At 34.8% G+C, this 24,634-nt stretch overlaps 1 protein-coding gene across 1 annotated transcript in view; it reads right to left on the bottom strand.

The window, feature by feature from the left end:
• Gbe1 (1,4-alpha-glucan branching enzyme 1) overlaps positions 1 to 24,634 on the bottom strand; it is a 241,631-nt gene that overhangs the window by 80,167 nt on the left and 136,830 nt on the right. Inside the window, exon 8 of the mRNA XM_036203624.1 lies at positions 212 to 327. Coding sequence (XP_036059517.1) covers positions 212 to 327 — 116 coding nt within the window. The remainder of the gene's footprint in view (positions 1 to 211; positions 328 to 24,634) is intronic.

Raw genomic sequence — 24,634 nt, 5'->3', positions numbered from 1 at the left:
TGACATATACAAATAGAAATGTATATTTTTTATTTCTTTATAAGTAATTCATATCAGAAATGACTACACAGAATGCATAAACAATAGACAATTAAAAGTAGAGCTGTCTGTGATGGCCATGCAGTGTCTATAGAAGAACCCCAAACCTGACTACAACTTAACAATGAAAAGTAAGCTCATCCTTTACATCCATAACATACCAGGTACCTACCCATGCCATGGTGATGATACAGCATGGATGTAACACCATCAAAACGGAACCCATCAAAGCAGTATTCTTCCAACCACCATCTTATGTTCGACAGAAGGAATCTTAAAACTTCCCAGCTAAAATATTAGGCAAAAACAAATTTAAGTATAATGTAAACAGTGTTTTCCTTACTCGTTACATATTACTTGTTTGGAGTATGGATTAGAATTACTTCTCTGTCTCAAGCTTAATACTTAAGAAACATACACAAACAGTAGAAAACGCCCAATATCATTTGTATAATGAAGCTCAGTCTAAAAGGAAAACATATTAAATTCCCTTTCGGCACAAAATCTTTCAAAATATGAGGAAAATTAAAGAGGAAAAAAGAAGAGTCACAAAGCAGCTGCCTGTGCTGTCTTGTCCAGGTCTTTACTCTTGTCAACCAGACTGTCAACCATAGATAATATAAATAAATATGAAAATGTTACTTATAACTGAATTTTAATCAAGATTTTTCATGGATTACATCATAGTCATGTGAGAAGATTACACTATTTTTTTAGTATAGGAAGAAGAAATGGCTTCGATGTCTATCTTTTTAAAAATACTTGGCTGAAACTTCAAGCAACTATAATTCCAAAGAAGAAATAAATGACAAAAAGACTTAATCAGATGGTTAAAAAAAAAAAAATGTACGTTTACTGGACTACTCTTTTATAGAAGTAAAAATGAAAGCCTAATGACAAAATCCTTACATATTTAATAAATTATAGCACACAGAGCCTCACATCCATCAAAACAGAAGGGAAAAGAACTGTATAACTCAATTAAAAACGCCATGTGAAGCAAGTCTATTTTGGACAATTGAAGAGAGGGCAACGTCAATTAGTACTTCCCTCAGATGCACAGCTATGGTCGAATTCTCTATCTTATTACAACTGTAGTTTTAAGACTTTAATACCCCATTTACTCATTTAGCTTAATGACAAAGCAGTAATAGTGTATACAAGTCTTTAACACATCTCAAATTTATGCATTTTTAAACCTCCTTCGTAGTAAAGAACAATCTGACAAAGCAGAGATCAAGTCATCACGATCAATTCCGGAAGTACAACTCGAGCCTTTGAGGGAAGATAAATGCTGTTACTGATACCAACTTGAAATAAGTTACAGTGAACTTTAAACTTTCCTGCATGCTTGTATAATATATGGAAAGAAAAACCCAGAAGCATAAGCAATGCAACAAATATGAAAGAAAACCTGGAAGGTCGAGACGCTTAATACTTATGAAGATGTATTTCGTTGTGCTTTATTAACACATGTTTATTTATTTGTGAGTATGTGACCATGCTTAAGCTTGGAGTGTGTAAAACCAAGTGCACGTCAGATACAGATACCAAGTGTAATACTCCATTGATTTTCCATTGTATGTTTTGAGACCATGTTGCAGTTTGAGTGAGAATGGCCTTCATAGGCTCATACATTTAAATGCTTGGTGAAACTGTTTGGGAAGGACTAGGATGGGTGGCCTCTTGGAAAAGCTATGTCATGGGTACCAGGCTGTGTGATTTAAAAAAAAAAAAACCATCATTCCCAGTTAGCTCTGTCTGTCACCTGCTTATGATCAAGATATAAAGTCTCAGCTCTGGCCCCAGTATCCTGCTTGCCTGTCTGCTGCCATGCTCCCTCCTGTGTTCGCAATGGACCCTAACACTCTGGAACTGTCACCCTCAAAGTGAACACTCTCCTTTATAAGTTGTCTTGGTCATGGTGTTTTTTCACAGCAATTGATGAGTAACTAAGACATATAAGATATCTCACTGAGCCGCTGCTACATAGTTGCACATACTTTTATCTTGTTAAAAGGCTCATTCATATGTGTTTGTGTGTATCTGTGTGTGTGTGTGTGTGTGTGTGTGTGTGTGTGTGTGTGTGCACATCCCTGCCATGAACACAAAGACTAGTAAATGAATTTTGATCTCCCAGAACTGATGCTGTTGTGAGATGTCAGGCTTGCTTTGTGGGACCCAAACCCTGGTTGTCATGAGTGTAGTGCAAGTGCTCTGGTGCACTAAGCCATGTCTCTAGCCCCCATGTACTTTCTGAAAAGTAACCTAAATGTATTGTTTTGGTAAAAGCCACCTCGGGGTAGAAAGACTATTTGTTTCAATGATAAATATATAAAACAATAAACAAGACAATTCAAACTGTCCTTAGGCCTTATCTGACATTCTCTATTCTTTATTTGTGTGGGGGTGGAGAGTAATACATATAATCTTTATAAGTTTAATCCATGTAGGCAGAGCAAATGCCTTCCAGGTCTTCCTGGTTTTTGGCACTCCACTTTTCTTATGCTACATATTTCTATGTATTTACATGACTGGTTTATACTAAAGAACATTAATTTCACATAATAGAAATACTACAAACTGAATATTCTTTAGGTAAAAAAAGATTCATATAAAAACTGCATTCTAACATCTGTGAAGGTAAAAGAAAAGGAAAAACTTATCATGTGATATTGCTTTTCAGAGACAAACAGAACAGTGATGAGAATTCAGTCACTGAAAAAGCATTTCTCTATGCCATTTTTTTAACTAAGGGCAGAAATATTAAAAAAGTCTCACTCATCCCTCTTACTACAATAGTTTTCCTATTCTTCTATTGGCCAAAAAGAGCAACAAAATTCTTCAACATATGAAAAGAAACAGCAACATCTGGTTGTGACAATGAGCAAAGACATTTTATTTGCATGGATGAAAAAAAAATTGTCTTCTGATATTCCTAAACTAAGCAAATGACAATGGAGTATCTAATTAGAAACTTCCAATGGGTAAATTTTATTCTTTAGATTTCTAAAGTACTATTAACCTGAAGCAAACCCTAAAATCTAAGAGACACAGCCAAAAGAATCATCATGTATCTGAAAAGAATAAATCAAATTTCTATTGGCTCCAAAATAATGTCATTATTCTTTAAGATTCACTGATAAAATAAAATTCTGTATCTCCTACAAAATGATTGAAAAGAATAAAGATGTGCAGCATGAACAAACAGAGCAAACTAACATTGAAAGTTCACTTTTCAAAAAGACATGTAGAAAACAGACTCGAGAAAAATCTCAGACGTAAAAATTTAAAGTTAAGAAGCGCAAGTGAAAGGCACAAGTTAAAAATGAAGTCTCTGGAGAAAACGAAATAGCTCAATTGGTAACATGCTTTTGCTATGCAAGCAGGAGGAGCTGGGTTCAATACCAGAACCAATGTAAAACAGACAAGCACTATTGCACATGATTGGAATCCTAGAGGATAGAAAGCAAAGATAGGGGATCCCTATGTCCAGGCAGACAGCCAGCTTCTCTCTAAATCAGGAATTAGAGGACAGTGAGATGCTCTTTCTCAAGAAAACAAGATGGAAGGCATCTGAGGAGGCACACCTGAGTGCTGTTACTTCAAGCTTCCAAACACATGCACATACACCTGTGTAATCATCACACTAGTGAACACACACACACACACACACACACACACACACACACACACAAATAGAGTACTACTACATTTCTGTTAAACAAGCTCAACTAGGTTATTATATTGTTAATAATAGATTATTAATTATTAATACTAGATTATTAGGAGCAGTTAAGCAAAAATAATTAGGTTTATATGACTAATACTTTATAAATACCTGAACATTGTTGCATAAGGAAAAAAGGAGCAACAACAACAACCAGATAAAAAAGAAATGTGAACCTATAAAGACCATTCCATTATTGTGGTCCAGCCGTGTGTATTACCTTACCATGGGACATGCAGACAATGTAGCTGAGTGTAAACTCAGTGGCCTGATGTCATGGGATATTTGATCACACTGTGAATCCCAAGATTGCATTAATTAAATAAATCAACCTTGGGTCAAGAGGCAGAGCCAGCAACTAGTTTACAGGAAGTAGTCATACAGAATAAGAGGGACTCCAGAAAATGGAAAAAAAAAAATGCACAGGGAGCAGTGAGGAAGGACTTTGAGTTTGGCGGCTTTTTTGGTTTGGGATGGCAGAAGTTCTGAGGCACTGCCTAAGGAATAAGGAAGGTCAGCTGCTTGTTCCTTGGCCTTTCCCAGCTTTCAGGTTTTCACTCCAGCTCTGACTCTCAAGTATGTATTGGTAAGATCATAAGATGGAGATTTTGACGGATACCAACAGACTGGTCCAACTCTTTTGAAATATACTGATTATATTCAAGTCAGTAAATAAGGGAATTAGAGAACTTTCAAGATGAAGAATCGCAGAAAATAATGTTGATTCTAGAGAACAAGCAGACAAGCACATGCATTTGCATGTACAGAATAAAGAATGTAATGTTAAAAAAAAGTCAGATCATGGAGTGCTACCAGGGTAGTAGGATGAAGAAGTAGTTATCTTTATGTTTGGCTTTAATACATAAACATTGAATTTGATATAGATGACATATTCGCCTATAACATAAATACATTATCTCAGCTCGATGAAATAAAATTACAAGAGAACTGAATCAGGAGTACTCAAGACCACCTGCAAAGTTCAGAGAATCACTAAGGAACTTCAATAGCAGGCCTCAATAGGTTCACTTATGACTAACCAGGATATTTACATATAAACATATAAAATGGAGTCAGCAAAGGGAAGGATTGCCATGGCATCATCTGAGGGACAAGTCAATATCAAATCTATGTGGGTTAGGCAAGGGACCAGCTCCCACAGTACGTATAACAGTCTAGACTTCCAAAACAAAAGCAGGCATTCAGAATAACCACATCGCACGATGAATATACAGAAAAAGATGATTACCATTCCTAGAAGTAGTAAAAGCCTTCCAAAATTTACGAGTTTGCCAGCAGGTATTTTTCCAGACAACCATTCTAATTATGTATCATGTAATTGTTTTTTCTCTACAAGACCAGAAACTATCTTTGGCTAGGTAATAATAAAATAATTAGTGTTACTAATGTGGGTAAAAAGTAAACATAATTTTAACATCATTTTATTCTAAAGCTAAGCAGACTTCAAGATCAACCAAAGGAAGTTTAAAAATCTAGGTGAAGTAAGATGTCCTGAATTAAACTTTCCTGTATTCACATGGAGAGTGAAAGCATTAATGTCATACATGAACTAGTTTGTGGAATCTAAAATCTGTATTTTAGTGTGCCACTAGAACAAGCTTAAGGGAATATGTCATGAGTCAAAATAAAGATTTCTGAGAGATGACTAGTATTATATGTTAGAATATTTAAATTTAGTAATAAGAAATTCTAAGTTCTTCATCTTTCTGGAGTAGAGAAAGGGGAGTCATGATATATCCCAAACTCTGACCAAATGCCACATAATGTGCTCTCTGGCTACAGAGACAAACTCAGTCTTCTCAACTGAATAGTTACCTTGAGTCAAGGAATAAAAAATGTCTGGTAAATGGGATGATAAAAAATTCAATTGACTTTTTATACCTCAAAATGTCATCAGACAGCTGGTAACTCAGTTGATATATACAGTTGACTAGAATCTCATAAAAATATAAAGCAGAATTTATCATGGCAGTATTGTTTTAGAGTGTTCCAACATATAAGCTCAGCCATTCATTTTCAGATTGCTCTCTTATATAAGGCATTTAACCCTCCCCTAATAACCATGGCGGTGAAACCTAATGTCTGATCCATTGAGAGAGCTAGGAGGTAAAATTTAGACTATGATGCCAAAAGTACAACAGTGGTCTGCATGAAAATGCTAGATAAGCAGCCAAATATGGTGAATTATTTGCACATGAATTAGGAAGAATAGGTAAAACACCACTATTCCAATTAAATGAACCATAAACATGGTTTTAATATTTGTTTTAAATATGTATATTAAAATCTAGAAATATAGCTGACATTCTTGTTAACCAAAAGCTACTAAAATGTTTAAATCATAGATGTCTTATATTTAAACTGAATACACAGAAGATGATATATACATTTAAGAATCCCTAGCAATCAAAATAATCAGGATTTTAATTGGTTTAAATGGTTGAAATAGTCAGTTTCTAATCAAGCAATGAGATGTATTAAGGAAATTTTATCATGCACAGATAATTCCAATATTAAGACTTTTCCAAAAAAAAAATCTGCAAACTCAAAATTGTTGATTGTCTAACAGTCTGCCAATAAACTTTGTAATGAAATAAAACACAGCCAAATTTTCTTGGCAAGCAAATGTAATCAGATATAATGACATTATTTAATGAAATCACGTTTTGTAATTCAAATCTATTTGCCTAATGTTCTATTTATTTGTAGTCCAGAATATTGTCTGAAATTTTCAAAATAAGCAACTTGGGTCAACAGATGTTACTAAACACACTAATGTTCTATACTAATAAATAAAAGATATTATTAAACCGAGGCTAACTCACAAAAATAACAAGGAAAGTAGCACATTCCTCTTAGCTGTTCTTTAGGCCATGTGAATACACAGCTAGCTACTCAAGATTAAATCCTAAATGCATGAAGCAAAATCCTTGGTGTTCTGATGTATTTGAACTGAGGGGCAACCACATAGGCTTGTGGAAAGCTTTTCTGAGATGACTTTTTTTTTATCATTTTGTAGTATAATGTATTATTAATTATTTGGAAATTTAATACATGCACACAGTATTAATTTTTATTTACCCAATATCCCACACATATAACTACTTTCAGATCCAATTACCACCCTCCAACTCCTCTCAACTTCCTGTTAATTAATTATCTAAAACATACCACTTTTTAAATTAAGTGTACATATTGATTTTTTTTGCTTATGCTTTAAAACTATAAATTCAGAGAAAAACATGATGTGACCACAATGCATTAATATGCATGCAATACAAAAACTGTATAATATAAACCTTGGAAAAGAAGCACTTACACTAAATGATGACAGTCCTATCTTCTATTTATTATCTGGGTTTTTATTCTGTACATCTTCACATGATATAAGGTACCATAGTATTTGGTCAAATTATAGCCAGTGAACCCTGATAATTCAAATTAATTATTGTAAAAAACTTAATTTTTCTTTGGGCTTATAATACATAGCATCAAAATTGTTTTTGCTTAAGTGATCTGAGTTCAGAAAAGGTAATTTTCTTTTTGTTTGCCTGTTGTTGAGACAGCTTCCCACTATATATGCCTGGCTATCCTGAATCTTGTCCTATAGACAAGGCTGGAGTTGAGCTCACAGAGATCTTCCTGCCTCTGCCTCCCTAATGCTGAAATTAATCATACATGCCACCATACTAGGAATGCAGGTATACCTTAACAAATGAATAAACAATACAGAATAACATAGTGTTAAATTTGTGTCCTAGATTTAAACCTATCCAAAAAAATACTCAAAATTTTTCAAATTTTATTTTTCTCTAATTTAGTATATATTATGTGCCCAAGGAAGATTTTTGAAAAGCAAGCTTTTAGGAGCATGCTTCAGTATGTACAAGTGTACATTCTATATGCATAAGTGTGTGAGCATGTTCATATATACGTGTACATGTTGCATGCACCTATGAATATATGGTAAAAGTAGCAATGGAGCAAAAAGGGCAGATGCAATGCGAATCAGCAAACTATGCATTCTGTTAATGAGTGCCCAGAGTGAGAAAGTCATTGATAGACTTTTTTAAATATTTGTGTTTACACTGATTCCTGTCATTTATATTCTTAACAAAGTTTGTTGCCAAAGGTAATTTTTCAACAATCTTTGTTTCTAAAATAGACTTTTAGTGACTAAGTAGATGGCTTAGTCGATAAAGTGCTTGCTGAGCAAGCATGAAGTCCTAAGTTCAAGTACCGAGCACCTGTGTAGAGAGCCAGGCACAAAGTCACACAGGTGCAACATGAGTGTTGCAGAGGCAGAGACAGCAGGATCCCTGGGGCTTGCTAAACAGCCAGTCTAGTTGAAAAGGTGATATCCAGGTTCAAAAAATAAGAAAGCGGGCATTTGAGAAAGACATTGAAAGAAAACTAACACTGTCCTCTGAGCTTTACAGTCATGTAAACACATGTGCATACACCTATAAACACACACACACACACACACACACACACACACACACAAAACCTCACACACAAATATGAACGCATGCACACACACACAAAAACAAATACACACACACAAAACCTCACACACAAACATGAACGCATGCATACACACACACACACACACACACACACACACACACACACACTTTTAAATCTTGGAAAAACTTTGTCACTGTCTTCTGTCAAGCAAGCCAAGCTATGCTTCTATGTTTCATTAAAGTCCTAACATTTAATCAGACACAGTTGAGGTATTCTGTGGACCTTCACAGAGGCCATCCTAATAACATTGGTTCTTCTGGGCATGAATTAGTGTAGATTCGGTAGCACACATAGGCAACATGAAAATGTGTGTTTCTCAAACATGGTTAAAACCTCACCTTAGTTATTAAATGAAGCTGACTATAAAAAAATAAGGGACAGTAATTTGATTATATTTGCAGCAAGAAAAATATGTTTTAGCTAGTAATTTTGTGGGCTTATTTTAAAGGTAATAGTTGGGAAAATTTGACTATTCATATATAGTTTAACTTTTTTATTCCAATTTACATCTAATAAGGATAACATTTAAATGAGCTATTATAATATTTACATTTTAGAAATTTCTCAACTTGCTAATTCCTCATTGTCTTATGAAATTATAATTAAATATACAATGATTATTATCTTATATTTAAGCCATTCTCTTTCAAAAGTTGGCTTAACAGATATACTGATGAAAATAGCATCCACCCATAAGATATAAGCTCTCTCCTATGGAACTTCTGACTCTCTCAATGGACATGTCTGTTTTCTCCTTTCTTTCTGGCTTATTTTCCTTTTTATTTTGTATTTTATTGAGTGTGTGTGTGTGTGTGTGTGTGTGTGTGTGTGTGTGTGTGTGTGTAAGTACAGAGAGAGAGTTGTGGTTGGGGATTTAGCTCAGTGGTAGAGTGCTTGCCTAGCAAGAGCCAGGCCTGGGTTCGGTCCTCAGCTATGGCAAAACAAAAACAAACAACCAAAAAACCAAAAAACAAACAAACAAACAAAAAACAGAGTTGTAAAAATTTAAGTTAATGAAAATGACCATTTTAGTTCTAATACACAAGGAGATAGTACTTAATTAGGAGTAAAAACTGAATTCTAGCAAAGTTTACCAAGGTTCACGGGAACAAATAATCTTTCTAGACGTCAGAGTAATGATTTCTGAAGGAAAGTATGGAGTTTGGTTTTTATATATATATATCATGACATTAAATGTAGACTGAAAGGTAAATTCAAGATGAGGGTATCTGAGTTTCAGAATATGGACTAAATGATTTGAATTAACATACATTCATAGATTTAGAACAAAAATATTATCACATAAAACCCAAATATCAGCATCATCTTCCATCTTTCTCCCATTATAATTCCACCCACCCTTGAACATCCAGCATGAAATTTTTCCACAATTCTGTGCATCATGCCCCTGCAAGGCAACATTTATGAGTGAGTTCCAGTTTCCTTAGCCATGAATGCCTTGTGAGGGGAACTAACTCTTATCCCACTTTTGTATTAAGTCCAACTGATCTGTGATAAATTAATAATGCACACAGAAAATGTTTTTTTTTTAATAGATGCCAAATAAATGCTTTTTGAAAACAAACCTTGAACTCAAAAGTGGTGCATGGGGAAACAACAAGCTAAAATGATTTTATAGAGGCGTACACAGAGGAAAAAGAAATGACATACAACAAAACTCCTTGGCTCAGGAAATAAATGAACAATAATCACCATGTGAGAGGAGAGCTACAAGTGTCTCTGATTAGTTGAAGGAGAATGTAGAGTACTAACATCATGCAGAAAACTGAGTAAGATATAAGTTAGAGAATTTAAGTAAAAAATTATCTTCTTTTCTATAATTCATCTTTAGGGATCTTTACAACATATTTACCATTACAAAAGTAAAATCACTATATCCTTTACTAATCTTATTTCTCATTAATGAATTCATTTTTCTATTAGAAGTTTAAACATACGTGGGCATTGGGCATTTAGGCAAATACACATTGAAAAAAAAAAAAAAAAAAAAAAAAGGAAAAAAAAAAACAGAGTAGTATATCTAGGCCATAGTTGAAGTTCACACTGGCCTGCATGTATAGCCTACATTGGGATAAGAATGCTTATGATTAAATATTGAACATTTCCTCAAATGTTGCTTAAGTCTCCAGTGAGGACACAAAAGGAAGGCACCATGAAACATCAGCATCCTTGAGGAATCTTCAGCTTCTTTTTGTTTGTTTCATTCATAAATTTTGCATTTGCACATTGCTGCCTAGATTTTCAAAGGGTTCTACAATGATTAATTTAACAAATTTTCCATATGGATCAAATATAATCAAGAACTTTTACATACAAATGATTTAAATACCAAGGATAGATTCGTGGGCAAAACAGAACTTCCAGCATCCTGGAATTATGTTAACATGGGAATGGATTAGTGTCAACAAAATAAGTACTATTTTTAAAAATAAAGCCATGAAGCTGGGTTCTTTTATTCCATGAATATGTGAAAATGTTTAGAAACAATGGTATGCTTTATTAAAGTTAGTTTCATCTGGTTATATGAAATTAAAATACTGATATATAATAAGTGCTTACTAAATGCTACACAATATAATGAATGTTTTGCATGATTAATTATGTAATTCCCACAACAACTCTCAGAGGCACAAATCATGACAGGGTTCAGCAAACTTCTCTTGTACAGTCAGGAAATAAACATCCTAGGCATTGTGGGCCATTGGAGGTCTTGACTTACGCTACAATGACTCAACTCTCTTGTTGTCAAGCAAAGGTCACAGTCAATATGTATCAAGGATTGATGAATTTCAAAATAAAATTATTTATACAAACAAGCAACAGCCAGACTTGGCCCAGAAACCATATGATTTGCTCTCCAGGCAATATCAATTTATGAGTTATACCAGTATCAATATTTAGTTTCCACATGGCCACACATCTAGATCATGATGAAATCAGAATTTCAACTCAGATCTACTATCATATAAGACAGCAGTTGAAAAAATTCTAATCTAGTCTGGAAGAAGAGATTTAATTGTAAAACATGTACAGATATATTCTGAAATAAAAATGAACTATTTGTAATAAATAAATCAAAACATTACAAGGAAGCATTATGGTACTAAATATACAGTCCTGACAATAGGAGCTTACATTCCTCAGTATAGTGGAAGATGGTAAATCAACTTACTTTAAGAATCTAATTTCTTAGAGCTCCATGGCATGCTTAAGATGTGTGTGTGTGTGTGTGTGTGTGTGTGTGTGTGTGTGTGTGTGTGTGTGTGTGTGTATTATAGGGTATTACATATTGTCATCTGTGTTAGTTATTTTTCTACTGTCACAATGTCACAAACAAGATGACTTAGAGAATGTTGGAGAATGGATGGTTTATTTTGTACTTATGGACCCAAAGGGTAAGAATGCAGGAATCAATCTCTATCACAATCTAGAAGCATGACAGTAACCACCAGCCTGGAAACAGAGAGAACACACTGAAATAAGTTCACAACTTTTGAAACCTCAAAGCCCACCCCTAGTGGCATATTTCCCTAGACAGACCACACCTCCTAAACCTACTCAAACAGTGTCACCAGCTTTGGAGAAAAGATGCCTGGAAATATGGGGGATATCTCATCCAATCACCATATCATCTATGTCCTGGCTCTTTGCAAATGTGTTGTGTATATCCAGGTTGAGAATAATGGTCTACACCTGGCCCATGCCCTGCTCTGCTAGAGCATGCCTGTCATACTAAACCAAGCCACACATCACTTGCAATAAATTCCAGTTAACCAGCTTGATAACAGGGTCCATGCTGACCTGCTTTCCATACTTTGACATTATCTTACACACTAAACACTAGCCACACAGGTCTGCATTCTGTGCCTGAAGCATAGCTGAGCTCTTCTCACCTATATATACTTATCCAGCTATTTACTTTTGCTAGAATTCTCTGTATTCATGGCAGAGTTCCAATAAATGTCAGCCATATTTCATGCTGCCCACATCTATGTGCACCTGGTTTCCTACCAACCACAAGCTCATGCTTATAATTTATCACTTATGTGATACTATGGCCATTTTCTGTTTAGCAACCTCTTCTCTTCTATAAACCAATCATGTGCCATTATATAACTGGCTTTAACAGCTGATTTGTTACATATCTTCTTTCAAGTGATAAATCTCTGCTACTGTCATACAGCTGCTGCATTTTGTTCATGGCTGTTTAAACCCCAGAACTGGCAGATCACCTGTTACTTAGACAACACAAGAAATAACTGGAAAAGGAAGAAATGACCAGAGGCACGGAGCTAGAAATCACACCTCCACCCTTCCCATTATAAAACTCTATGCAACACTGCCCTTTCTGGATCTAGGCGTTTCAGCTTGGAGAACTATGTGCAGGAACACACACACACACACACACACACACACACACACACACACACACACACAAAGAAAAGAAAAAGAGAAAAATAAGACCTTCTCACATCTCACACATTGAAGGCATATTTGAAATTCATAGTTCCTTCATATTTTATTCAAAATGAAAGAAGCCAAGTTTTGTTTTGCTTGTTTTTTTCTTTTGTATTTAGATCATTACAATCTACTGTTATCCAAATGAGAAGAAATGTTATTTTGCCTCTGAGTAAGATGGCAGTTAAACAACATTGTAATGCATACTAATATCTTATTCACTTTTCCTTAGATTTCATTTTTTAACTTAATTATTTAAACTTAAGTACTTTTATCTTTAGCTTACTTGATAAATGAAAGCTTGTGCATAGAAGCTTGTTTTTCAAAATGTATGCTCAGCTAAAAAAACATATCCATCTAATTAATTTTTTATTGTCTCTTCAATTCCCTTGGCCCCAAATCTGCTACTTTTCCCAAAGTTAATTCTTAGCCCTAAAACTTCAGCAAATTCCATAGTGGTTGTTAGATATCAGCATGTCTCTATACAGACAAGCTCCCAGTGGGATTTCTGGTCCAGTCTTCAACAATCTAATATGAAACCACTGTTTCCAAGAGCTGAGACCACTGTTCAAACCATGTGGCCTCTGCTCCCACAAGCACTGCTTAGGGCTAGGCATGTTTGCCCGAGGAAGGAAAACATAGGAAGGTATTACACAGTAAAATGTTCTATTGCTCCTTGAAGGTAAAGCACATATTAAGGGACCCTTTATTTAAGAATATACATTTAAATGCTGTTATTTGATTACAAATGGCATTTAAGAAAGCTGCTTATTTAGAGTGATGAGATGGCTCAGTAGGTCATGAAACATGCAGCCAAGTGTAAAGACCTGAGTTCATTTGCAACCTCACCCCTAGGAATGGTCCTCTAAACTCCACATGCCAGCAATAGCATCTTGATTGCTTCTTCTATAGACACACATAAAATAAATCAAGAAAATGGTTTGTTTATTCAAAAACCACCCTTCCTTTCAGACAAGTTCTCCCAGATTGCATTTTCAATACTTCCTGCAAGCTTCCCTAAAGGTCAGCAGCTAGTTTTGTAATATTTGCTGTTTTTCACTGACATGATGAACTGTCATTGCGATCATTGCAAACTCCTCCTCAGCATGAATTCTAAACAACACACAACATGAAATAACTGTCAGAGGCTCAAAATTTCTTAGCTTGTTAATGGGACTCTCATTTTCACTGAACATGGGACACCAAGACACAGAAAGAAAGAAGAGAAAACTACCATTTAAAGAGGGCCCAGAACCTGTCAGACGCCTTTTCCATGGTATTATATCTCATTTGCTCACAACACTATGATAAGAGGTCAACGAACACGAGCTTTGCCTCAACCCTTTTAAGGTCTCTAATTGGGCAGGGAAATTAATTTGAAATATGGAGACAGGAGACAATCACACACATTCAATTTTTCAGGAAACGAAAGTCTTCACAATGAAATGAAGATCCAAAGTAGCAGCCCCTAAATATTTATGAGTTGGGATTGAAAAGAAAGGCATCTGTGAAGTAGCATATATAATAAACAGAGAAACAGAGGAAAATAAAAGGTATTTCAGGAGTGCATCCAAGTATGTGTGGATGCAGGGCTTTAACTTCATGACGTTAGTCACCATTCACATGTGTGTGTGAGTATATATCTCTGTGTGTGTGTGTTTGTGTATGTGAGAGTGTCTGTGTCTATGTGTGTAAATATGTGGCCCAGTGCACCTGTGTGCAGATGCATGTAGAGGCCAGAAGTTGGCATGTGTGTTTTCCTGTACTTTTAGATATTTAAAAAGTCTTTGCACTGAACCTGAAGAGGATGTAATTAGGCTGGCTGACTAATCCTAAGCAACTTGGATCCACCTGTCCTTGACACCTCCACTAGGGATAAGATTGCAGATTTGTCCCATAATATCCACCTTTATATGGTTTCTAGGATCAAAGTATGCATCTTTATATGTATATGGCAAGTATTTTTCACATAATTTACCTCATGAGTTATTTTGAGCAAGGTACCAAAGTTTACATAATTCTCCGGCTCCCTTCTCTAATACTAAGAACAATTCTTTGCTTCTAGCATGGAGTGAGCAATACTCAATTGGGATTTCCATCTTGTGTAGAATCAGAGGGACTTACTTGCTTTTTTCCTTTAGTAAGAAGCCATCCTATGCCAAGATGAAATACTGTGTGTTGGTATATCCTGAATAACTTTAACAGAGGACATTATCTAATTATAGATTTTTTTTAAAAAAAAAGATAGAACAAGAGATTTTAGGTAAACAAGAGATTCTGTCTACCCAAAATCACTGGATAGATAAAGGGAAGTTTGAGACAATGGTCCAATTCTATCTGATTCACACTTCTTAACTTCTTTTAGCATCAGACAGAAATCTACTGAAGATCATGACCTACATGTTCCTGTATCACTGGAATCATAATTTTTAAATTTTACTTTCTAACTGTTTCTTTCATTTTATTTTGCTTTCCTGCTTTGCCCTAACTTTGCTGGTTACTTGAGATTTAGTTAAGTAAATAAAGCCCTATATATACCACAGGAAACTCCTGAATGTGGTGATATTTTGTTTGTGAGCTAACAAATGAAGCTCGCCTGAAGATCAGAATGCAGAGCTAAACCACTAGCTAGCCGTAGAAGCCAGGCAGTGGTGGCACACACCTTTAATACCAGCTCTCAAGAGGTAGAGGCAGAAGGATCTCCCTGAGTTTAAGGCCACACTGGGCTACACAAGATTGATCCAGTCTAAAAGAGAAACAGAACCAGGCTGTGATGGCTCATACCTTAAATCCAAGTACTTGGGAGTCACATGCCTTTAATCCCAGGACTAGGCAGGTGAAGAAAGGAAGGGATATGGCTGGGAATATAAGGCAGGAAGAGACAGTAGTTTGGCCTTTGCAGGCTGAGGATTTCATAGAGGTAAGAACGAGTAGCTGGCTGTTCTGCTCCTCTGATCTTTCAGCTTTCATCCTGATATTTGATTACAGGTTTTTATTATGAAGACCAATTAGGATTTGTGCTACCCATAACTCTTAGAGCAATCTCCTTAACCTTGCCTTTCAAAGAGACTTCTTACAAATTTTTGCTTTTAATTTATAGATTATCTTTTTAATGTGTCCATTGCTGATATTGTGGGCTGACAGTAGTTAAACATACTTAGAAAGAATTAAACCATCTGGATGTATTAACTGAACTGTTAGAGGCTGTGAACACACAAACTATTCACAGTAGAGCCTCAGATAGATCATGTTTGGAACTCTCACTTGTCACTAACATAAAAATGTGATTCCAACCCATTCACAGGAAACTCCATAAGGAATCAATGAGAAGAAAGTGGGAGAAAGGGGGTATTAAAATGTTGTTAAAAATATAAATATGAGCAAAGATGTGGAAACAGGCATATAAATAGAAATATTCAGAAAACAATGCTTATACAAAAAAAAAATAGTAACGTGAAGTATAAACTTCACCCACAATTGCCAGATTTTTTCCAGCTATTATAATGTCATATGCCACATTTCAGACCTATTGAGTGAAAATGTACCTTCTTTTTCCCTGGAGCAATAGCAGTTTTGCCCCAGCAAGAGCAAACCTGTCTGCTGCTTCTTCCATCATTGCCATCCAAGCATAAAACACTCTGACCTTTCACTTAGTATGTTAATCAAAGAATCATTTCAATACCCTTTGTTTTATAGAACCTGCTAGCCTTTGGTAACAGTTTAAAAATTAAAACAAAGCTTTTCTTTTTTAAAAATTAAAGAGAAGACTATTTAAAGACAAATGCATTCTTGTAAAAAAAAAAAATAAGGCTCATATATAAAAGGCCTACATTTGCTTTTCATAATTCATAAATATTTCACAAGGAAAAAATAATTCTTTGAAGCTTCATAATCTTATTAATGCAAGAACAATGATTCTGATAAACATGGTTTTATATATTTCTCTAATGTGATTTGAGAGGCAAATATTCAGTTGTGGCCCAGAGACCTTGCCTCATAAATATTATCACATCAAAATGGTGTCCAGAAACCAAAATCACTAGGTCTCTGACTCTCCACAGCTTGTTGGGAACACCTGTGATGGCACGTGGCTATATATGAAAAGGTCTTTCCTCTTTAGTTGCTGCCGCTGTGTTCTAAGGCATGTGAGAGTTGATCCACTGGCTTTCAAGTTCGTTGTTAGAACTCAAGAGTCACTGAATCAGGAGCACTGGCAAGTCCACAACTTAGCTCCTTAACAACATAAAAGGGGTATGTTTCTGAGAAACTCCTTCACAGATGAAGGCAAGAAATGTGATCTAGTGACTGTCATCTGAAGGAATCCAACTTAAATTAAATGATTGATTTAACAGTTTCTAAGCATATCTGGGGCTTTGAAAAAGTAAAAATACCCTTTTGCATTACTCTCAATGATAATTAATTACAAGATATCACTACTAAACAATGACTTCTTCCATCCACTTATACACACTGTGTATAGAAAACAGGACACCATCAAATAGAAGCACATTGCAAGAACTATAATACACTTGCACCTTAAGTATAAAATAACAAACTTCACCATGATGATACATTTCTACACTGGGCCACGACTAAGAAATTACTAACTCAAATACAATATGAAAGTCAGAATTCCTCTTGTATATTACATGCAGATCAAAAATCTGATATTGAAAAGGAAGATAGACAAATCCAAATTTATTATAAATAGAAAAATCACAAATCACATATGTAATGCAACAAGAAAAAAAAAAAAACTGAGGGAAAATGAAAATTCTCTGGAAATAGAAGCTTAACGTAGGTGATTAGGACCCCATTACAAACTGACAGAGGTAACATGTTGACAGATATTCAATATAAAACTTAATTTTATTATGGATAGATTTGCCCAAATATGGTACAGGGATAACTCATAAGATGAGTTTCAGGCTACTGAAAATGTGCATGGATAAGGTAAATTGGACATTATGATGAGAAGACTAGAATTAACTGTGCCATTGGGGGGCCTTTCAAAGTTTTGAATGTGAATTTTGTAGGATGAGACAGCATTTAGACTAAAAGAGTATTTCACAGAAAGAAGCTTATGGAGTAAGTAATGACTGAAGTTGGCAAAATACACATAACTAAGACATCATACATACATGCTTTTTCAATGGAGTGTTAGGAAATACTGAAATGTATAGAAATATTGTGAGAAACCTTAATTATCAAAATCAAGACATACAAAAGAAATTGAAAAACTAAATCAATAAAAATGACATTCTGAGGTCCCACTAGCTTGGTTTGACTGGACTACTGGAGCTTGGCCAGGTACTTGGCTATGGATCTCTGCATCTGCTTCCATCAGTTACTAATGAAGTCCCTATGATGACAGTTAGGGTACTCACCAATCTGACTATCAGGGTAGGCCAGCTCAGGCCCCCTCTCCATTATTCCTATTAGTCTAGGCTGGGGTCATCCTTGGAGATTCCTGGGAACTTCCCTAGCACCAGGTTTCTCCCTATCCCCATGATGTCTCCCTCTAATAAGATATCCCTTTCATTGTTCTCCCACTCTGCCCCTGTTCCAGCTCATCCATTCTATTCCCCTCTGTTCTTATACTCCACCCTCTGTCCTCTATTTTTCCCCTGCCTCCAGTTTACTCAGGAGATCTCATCTATTTCCCCTTCTCAGGGCAAGCCATGAGTCCCTGTTAGGCTCCTCCCCCTTAGCTATCTTCTCTGGAGCTGTGAGTTATAATCTCATAGAAGTACAGAACCAAAGACCCATCAGTTATGTCTCATGGTCAGGGATTCTTTATATAAACAATGGAATTTCCTCAACACAGATTTTTAACTCATTTGGTGCTTGTTCTCCTCAACCCAAAGGTTAGGCAGAAAACAAACAAACAAACAAAACAATGAACCAAGAATAGGAAGAATGAGGATGGGGCAGGACAAAGGAGGGTGACTGTGATAATACTGGCTATGCTATGTTTGAAGAAGAATGAACTGTATTAAATAATAGAGTTGTACAGCTTGTTGTTTTTAAATGTTTTTTATTTTCTAATTTGATGTCTGTGTGCATCTGCCTGAGTGTATGTTTGTATACCATAAGCATGATGGAGCCTACAAAGTTAAAAAAAAAAAAGTGAGGGAATAAAAAAAAATGATATTTTGAGAAAAGACAAATGACTTGCATTACAACTAGCAAAAGCAAAGAGAATCACTTGTCTTAATGAGATACACTTGGAGCAAACACCAGATTAATTCAACCTTTCAAAATTCAAACACCAAGAATACTAAACTCCTATGACTGTAACCCTTGTAGTGTTAACAGGAAGGTCATTTAGCACTGTTAAATCAGCTCTTGAAGGCAAAAACTCTTCGAACTAAAACAAAGTTACTTCCTTGATAAACATGTTGGTCCCAATTACTTCTTCAGTGTCTACTCTCCCTGACCATTGCCAGGAAATGCTGACACTATTATTATCCATTGGGATAGTTACGTACTGATAGCTCACTGTAGCCTTCAATATATTTCTTGGATAATACCAAATGTTTTCTTCTGTTTATTGTTCCCCTATACAGTCCATATTACAGCAAGCACTTACTTACTAATTAGGGTTTTGTTAAGTTTTCAGTACTCTAAAGTTTTAGTTTATATAATAGACATACTTATTCTTGCATGTGATTTGCATATAATTTGTCTCTGGAGCTTATTCATCATTCCAGAAATTAATAAGTCCTTATAATTTTGATGAATTCCAGTTCATTAATTTATTATGGAGTACAGGCTCTAAACCTGAAGATTTCTATCATGTCTTTTATTTCTTTCTTCAATTTACCTTTTACAAAGTCAACTCATGACTGTTGTTGAGTTAACATGTATAAAAAAATGGAAAAATTAAGTCATGTTTGGGTGTTTCCCTTTTATTGGTATTGACTGAGCTGTTATGATAAATGGGCACTGAATGTAACCATAAAGTACTTTTTGTACCTCTACTAATATGTTTCTTTTCTACAATAGCTTGTTAGAATTTTAGGTTATATTGTCAGATTTGATTTTTTTTTATTTTTTAATGAAATATTTTAAACATTGAATGTCCCACACATCTAGATAAAACTTGCTTGGTTACAGTGTACATTTTTATTCAAGTATGTCTGAATTGTACTTTCTAATGTCTTGTTAAGAATTTTATGTCTATACTCATAAGGAGAATTCATCTTTAGTTTTCTCTTTATTATTTTACTTATCTGCTTCTGATTAAGGGCCATATTGGCTTAATGAGATTAAAAAGCAGTGTTCCTTCTTTTTAGTCCTCTGGTATAAGTAGTACTTAATTAGTGACAATTCTTTACATTCTTTATGAAATTATTCATTGAAAATTAGTGTATAGACATATTTCTTATGTTAGGTATTTTAAAATTATTACTTATACTTTTATAATAGTTGTAGCATATGTAAATAATTTGATACTAAATAGTAGGGTCTTTTTAAAAATAGAGATGATTAACCTAAGCTATCAAATTTATGCATGTAGAATCATTCTTAGTGTCCTTTAGTAACTCTGTGATGTCTGTAGATTAATATAACCTAAAAACTAAAGACAAGGACAACACTCATACTTATATATACTCTCTATTTCTACTTCCTTTCATCTTAATCTACCATCTCTTTTACTTCTTCTCTACCAAATAAAATTTAATCCTTTTTTGATTTTTGGATACACCTACAGTCAACAAATTCCTTTCCTTTCCTTTCATCCTTCATTATGAAAAGATATTGTCAGTCATTCCTAATTAAATAACTTGCAGTACCTATTTTATACATAAAGTATTTTAATACAGAGTAAGTTTTCCATCCTTATACATACCTGACGTGTTGAATAACCTAATCATAATGTTGCAGCATTTTTTACAATAAGTTCCAACCAACAGCTTTTCAAAGAATGGCAATATTACTTTTACACCATGAAAAGAGATGCATAGAAGTAATCTCTATACTTAGAGAAAGGATGTACTACTTGACCTCAGAAAACCTTTACAAATCCACTCCTTGATTCCAAATGATACTAGTAAGGAAGATCATTCAATATGTTAATATTTATGCAATGACATAGTAGAATACACTCTCATACCACAGGGATTTTCTCTTCCTTTGACAACCTGAACTAATTCCCGTTTGTTCCCACTCTACTTCATCTTGGCTTTTTGCTTCATTTCTTTCTTTCCCACAGCTCAGTCATTTCATTGATGGCACACAGTCTAGTCTGACTGCTCATTGTGCAAAGAAGTAGAAGATGATAATAACTTCATGTAGAAATTAAATACATGTAGAAATGAAAAAAAGTGTCACTCGGTTACATACACAGCTATCATTTGAGACCTACAGAGATGTTACTGTTCCATTATTTTTATATTGTTTTTCTTGGAATTTTACTATACATTTGGAAATTCCTTACCTAGTATGTATGCGCTTATGTATCTCTGAAATATATGAGATACCTTTTAAAAGATCCTAAAATTTTATCAACATGATGCAACATGAATAAAATCTCACATTTATAATTTTGTCGTCTCATGCAAGGATTAGACACGTTTCATCGAGTTATTTCTTAACCTGGTACACTAATTAATAATGTTGGAGTCTGAAGCATTCATCATTACCCTAAAAGATGCAGAAATTGTAGCTGAACCTTGATGATGGCTCAGCAACAGCTCACAGTTACGTGGAGAGCCCTCACCCTATAGAAACTATGTTCATATTACCAAGTTGTCATTAACGGGACTCAATTTTGCCTTGAAACTAGAGCTGCATACATGTCAATGCTAGGAGAATGCTCAATCAATCTTTCTCCTTAAAATAAACACACTGGTGTTAAGGCCTTCTGCTATATCTGCTTACAATGAAAACCTAATAGAGAAATTAAAATGACCATCGATTAATGGTTCAATAATGGCATGGTTATCCTAATGAATTGAAGTAAACAACTGCATTGCTTATTTCTGAATTTAAGTTTATATTGTGATGTTTTCATATTAACATAAATTCTAAATTAAAATAATTGTGGCACTTCATATAATGATCCATTTAAAAAGATGATGGCAGAATGGAATTTACAAATCACCCAATACCTAACTCATCATTTCAAGGGGCATGGGTAAGAAAAACCAATAAAATTGTGGCTGTATAGGAGATTAAATAAAATTACAAGACAAATAATCATAAACATAACTATTTAAAATGTATTCCCTAAGTGAGAAACAGTCACAGTTAACAATTCTTTAGGGACTTAATTAAAATAGAGTCATCACTTCTCAAACATGGTCAAGAAAAGCAAATTGTCTTGGTATGTTTATTTTGACATTTTAAAATGAATTTTAATGTGAGAAAAGGAAATAGCAAATTATATTCAGAATAAAGTCTTTTTCATTTTACTCCCTATCAGTGGGTATCTTAGGGAAACAATTTTTTCATGAAAAGTAAAAAAACATAATTTTAAAATGTCATAAACAAGAAATACTCCCCAGTTTATGAACTAAACATCTTCATATTGTGGACAAACTAGATTGTATTCTACAGTTAGTTATTAAAAATAAATAATGATTAGTTATACTTAATTTCTTTTCTTAATTAGTAACTCAGGACTTAAATAAAATTAAAACTGAATAATATGTAGTAATTATTTAAGAGACTATAAATAATGTGCCACCATAAAACTATGAAAATATTTTCAATAACAAATAAGGAAATTTGACATCCAATGTCTCCAGTCACATCTTTTCCAGGGCCTCATTCAACAAGTCTCCCTGAACCTCACTATCTTCCCCATATAACCTACTCAAATTGTCACATACAGGGAGGTCCCACATTAAATGTCCAGGCTATGTATGGCCATCCCTGCCTACACCAAAACTAATCTCTAAACTTCTGCCAGAACCCACTGTACATATGCTTCAATCCATAAGCCTCTTGCACACCATATCCAACCTTTAACCCAGCCAGATCTAGTATCACACTGCAGGCTCGGAATGGGAAGCTCATCTGGCATGCCAACTCAGTTCCCTCCATCCAGATGACCACATTCCACCCAAGGCATTCACAACACCTCTACACAACCCTTGTGCATACTCTCTGTCCTGCTCCAATGTTCTCGGTCCTTATCAGACTTAGAACTAACAAAATAAGTTTCTGTGCCCAGATCTCATCACAAAAATACAAAAAATATTAAAGGTCAGAGGGCTATCTTATCTCCAAAACCTAGTAATCCTATGGAAATGTTTGCCAATGAGATTGGACTATATGAACATCTGGACACAGAATTGAAAGGAACAATGATGAATTTCATTGAGGAATTAAGAAACATCTTGATCAAATTAAGAAGCTAGAATTTAAGAGTAACACACTGGTGATGCCCATGGAATTACACAAACACACACACACACACACACACACACACACAAAAGTTCATGGAAATAATAAAGCAAATCCAGGATTTGAAATTGAATCCAATGAGGAGATAAAAATATTGAAGAAACTCAAGCTGATATAAAGATAACATTGAAGATATAGAAACTCAATTAGAATACTCAAAGGAAAGCCTAACATGGAGACAGAATTAAGTAGGATATACACTATCAGGACTTGAAGATTAAATAGAGGATTAAGCACAAATAGACAGGAAGTATGAAAAATTTTAAAAGTTAATGGCAGGAAAGGAACATAAAGGAAATGTGGGACACCATGAAAAGCCCAAAGCTTAGAAGTATAGGCATCGATAAGAAAGGAGAATCCCTAGCTGATTGAATAGTCAGATTTTCAACAAAATCACAGAAAGGAAAACACCCCCATACAGACAAAAGAAGTAAACAAAATGCCAAGAGAAAAAAACAGATAAGAAAATCCCCACAGTACATCAGTTAAAACACTAACTAAACAGAAGAAAGAGTAGTGAGAGCTGAACACACACACACACACACACACACACACACACACACACAAAGTCATATATAATAAAGGAAAATCCATCAGAATAACATCTGACTTAACAATGGAAACTTTGAAAATCAGAACAACATGGAGCAATGAATTCCAAGTTCTAAAAACAATGACTTTTTCAACCCAAGAATTAAGGTCAATGGCACTTCATAAAAATCTAATAAAACTTCTGCATAGATGAAGAAATAATCAACCAGGTAAGGAAGAAACCTACAGAATGGAAGAGAAACTTTGTCCTCTCTAAATCTGGCAGAGGATTCCAGAATATATAAAGGACTAAAAAATAAAAACAAATAAATAAATTTAAGATTGACCCATTTGAAAAATGAGCCTGGGACCTAAACAAAGTTCTACAAATAAAATTTAAAAGTTAATGGATAAGAATATTTCCTAAACAGGCAGTGGAACCAGGACCTGTCCTTGGTGCATGAGGTGGCTTTTTGGAACCTAATGCCTATGCTGAGACACTGCTCAGCCTTGGTGAAGGGAGGAGGGGACTGGACCTGCCTCAACTGAATCTACCAGGCTGGGCTGACTCCCCACAGGAGACCTTGCCCTGGAGAAGGTGGGAATGGAGGGCTGGATTGGGGGAGAAGGCTGGGGGATGGGAGGAGGGAGGACAGGAGAATCTGTGGCTAATATGTAAAATTAAATTAATTATAAAAAAATATTTTTTTACAAAAAAAAGAATATCTCAAAAAATATTGATCATCCCTAAGCAATTAGAAAAATGTAAATCAAAACAAATTTTCAATTTCATCTTATCTCAGAATAGCGATGATCAAGAACAATAAAAGTTAGAGGGACTGTGGGGAAAAGAGAACCTTCTTTCCCTGTTGATCGAAGTGTAGCAAT

The sequence above is a fragment of the Onychomys torridus genome, chromosome 12, assembly GCF_903995425.1.
Source record: "Onychomys torridus chromosome 12, mOncTor1.1, whole genome shotgun sequence".
NCBI lineage: Eukaryota > Metazoa > Chordata > Mammalia > Rodentia > Cricetidae > Onychomys > Onychomys torridus.
This window is presented reverse-complemented; position numbering and strand designations above follow the sequence as displayed.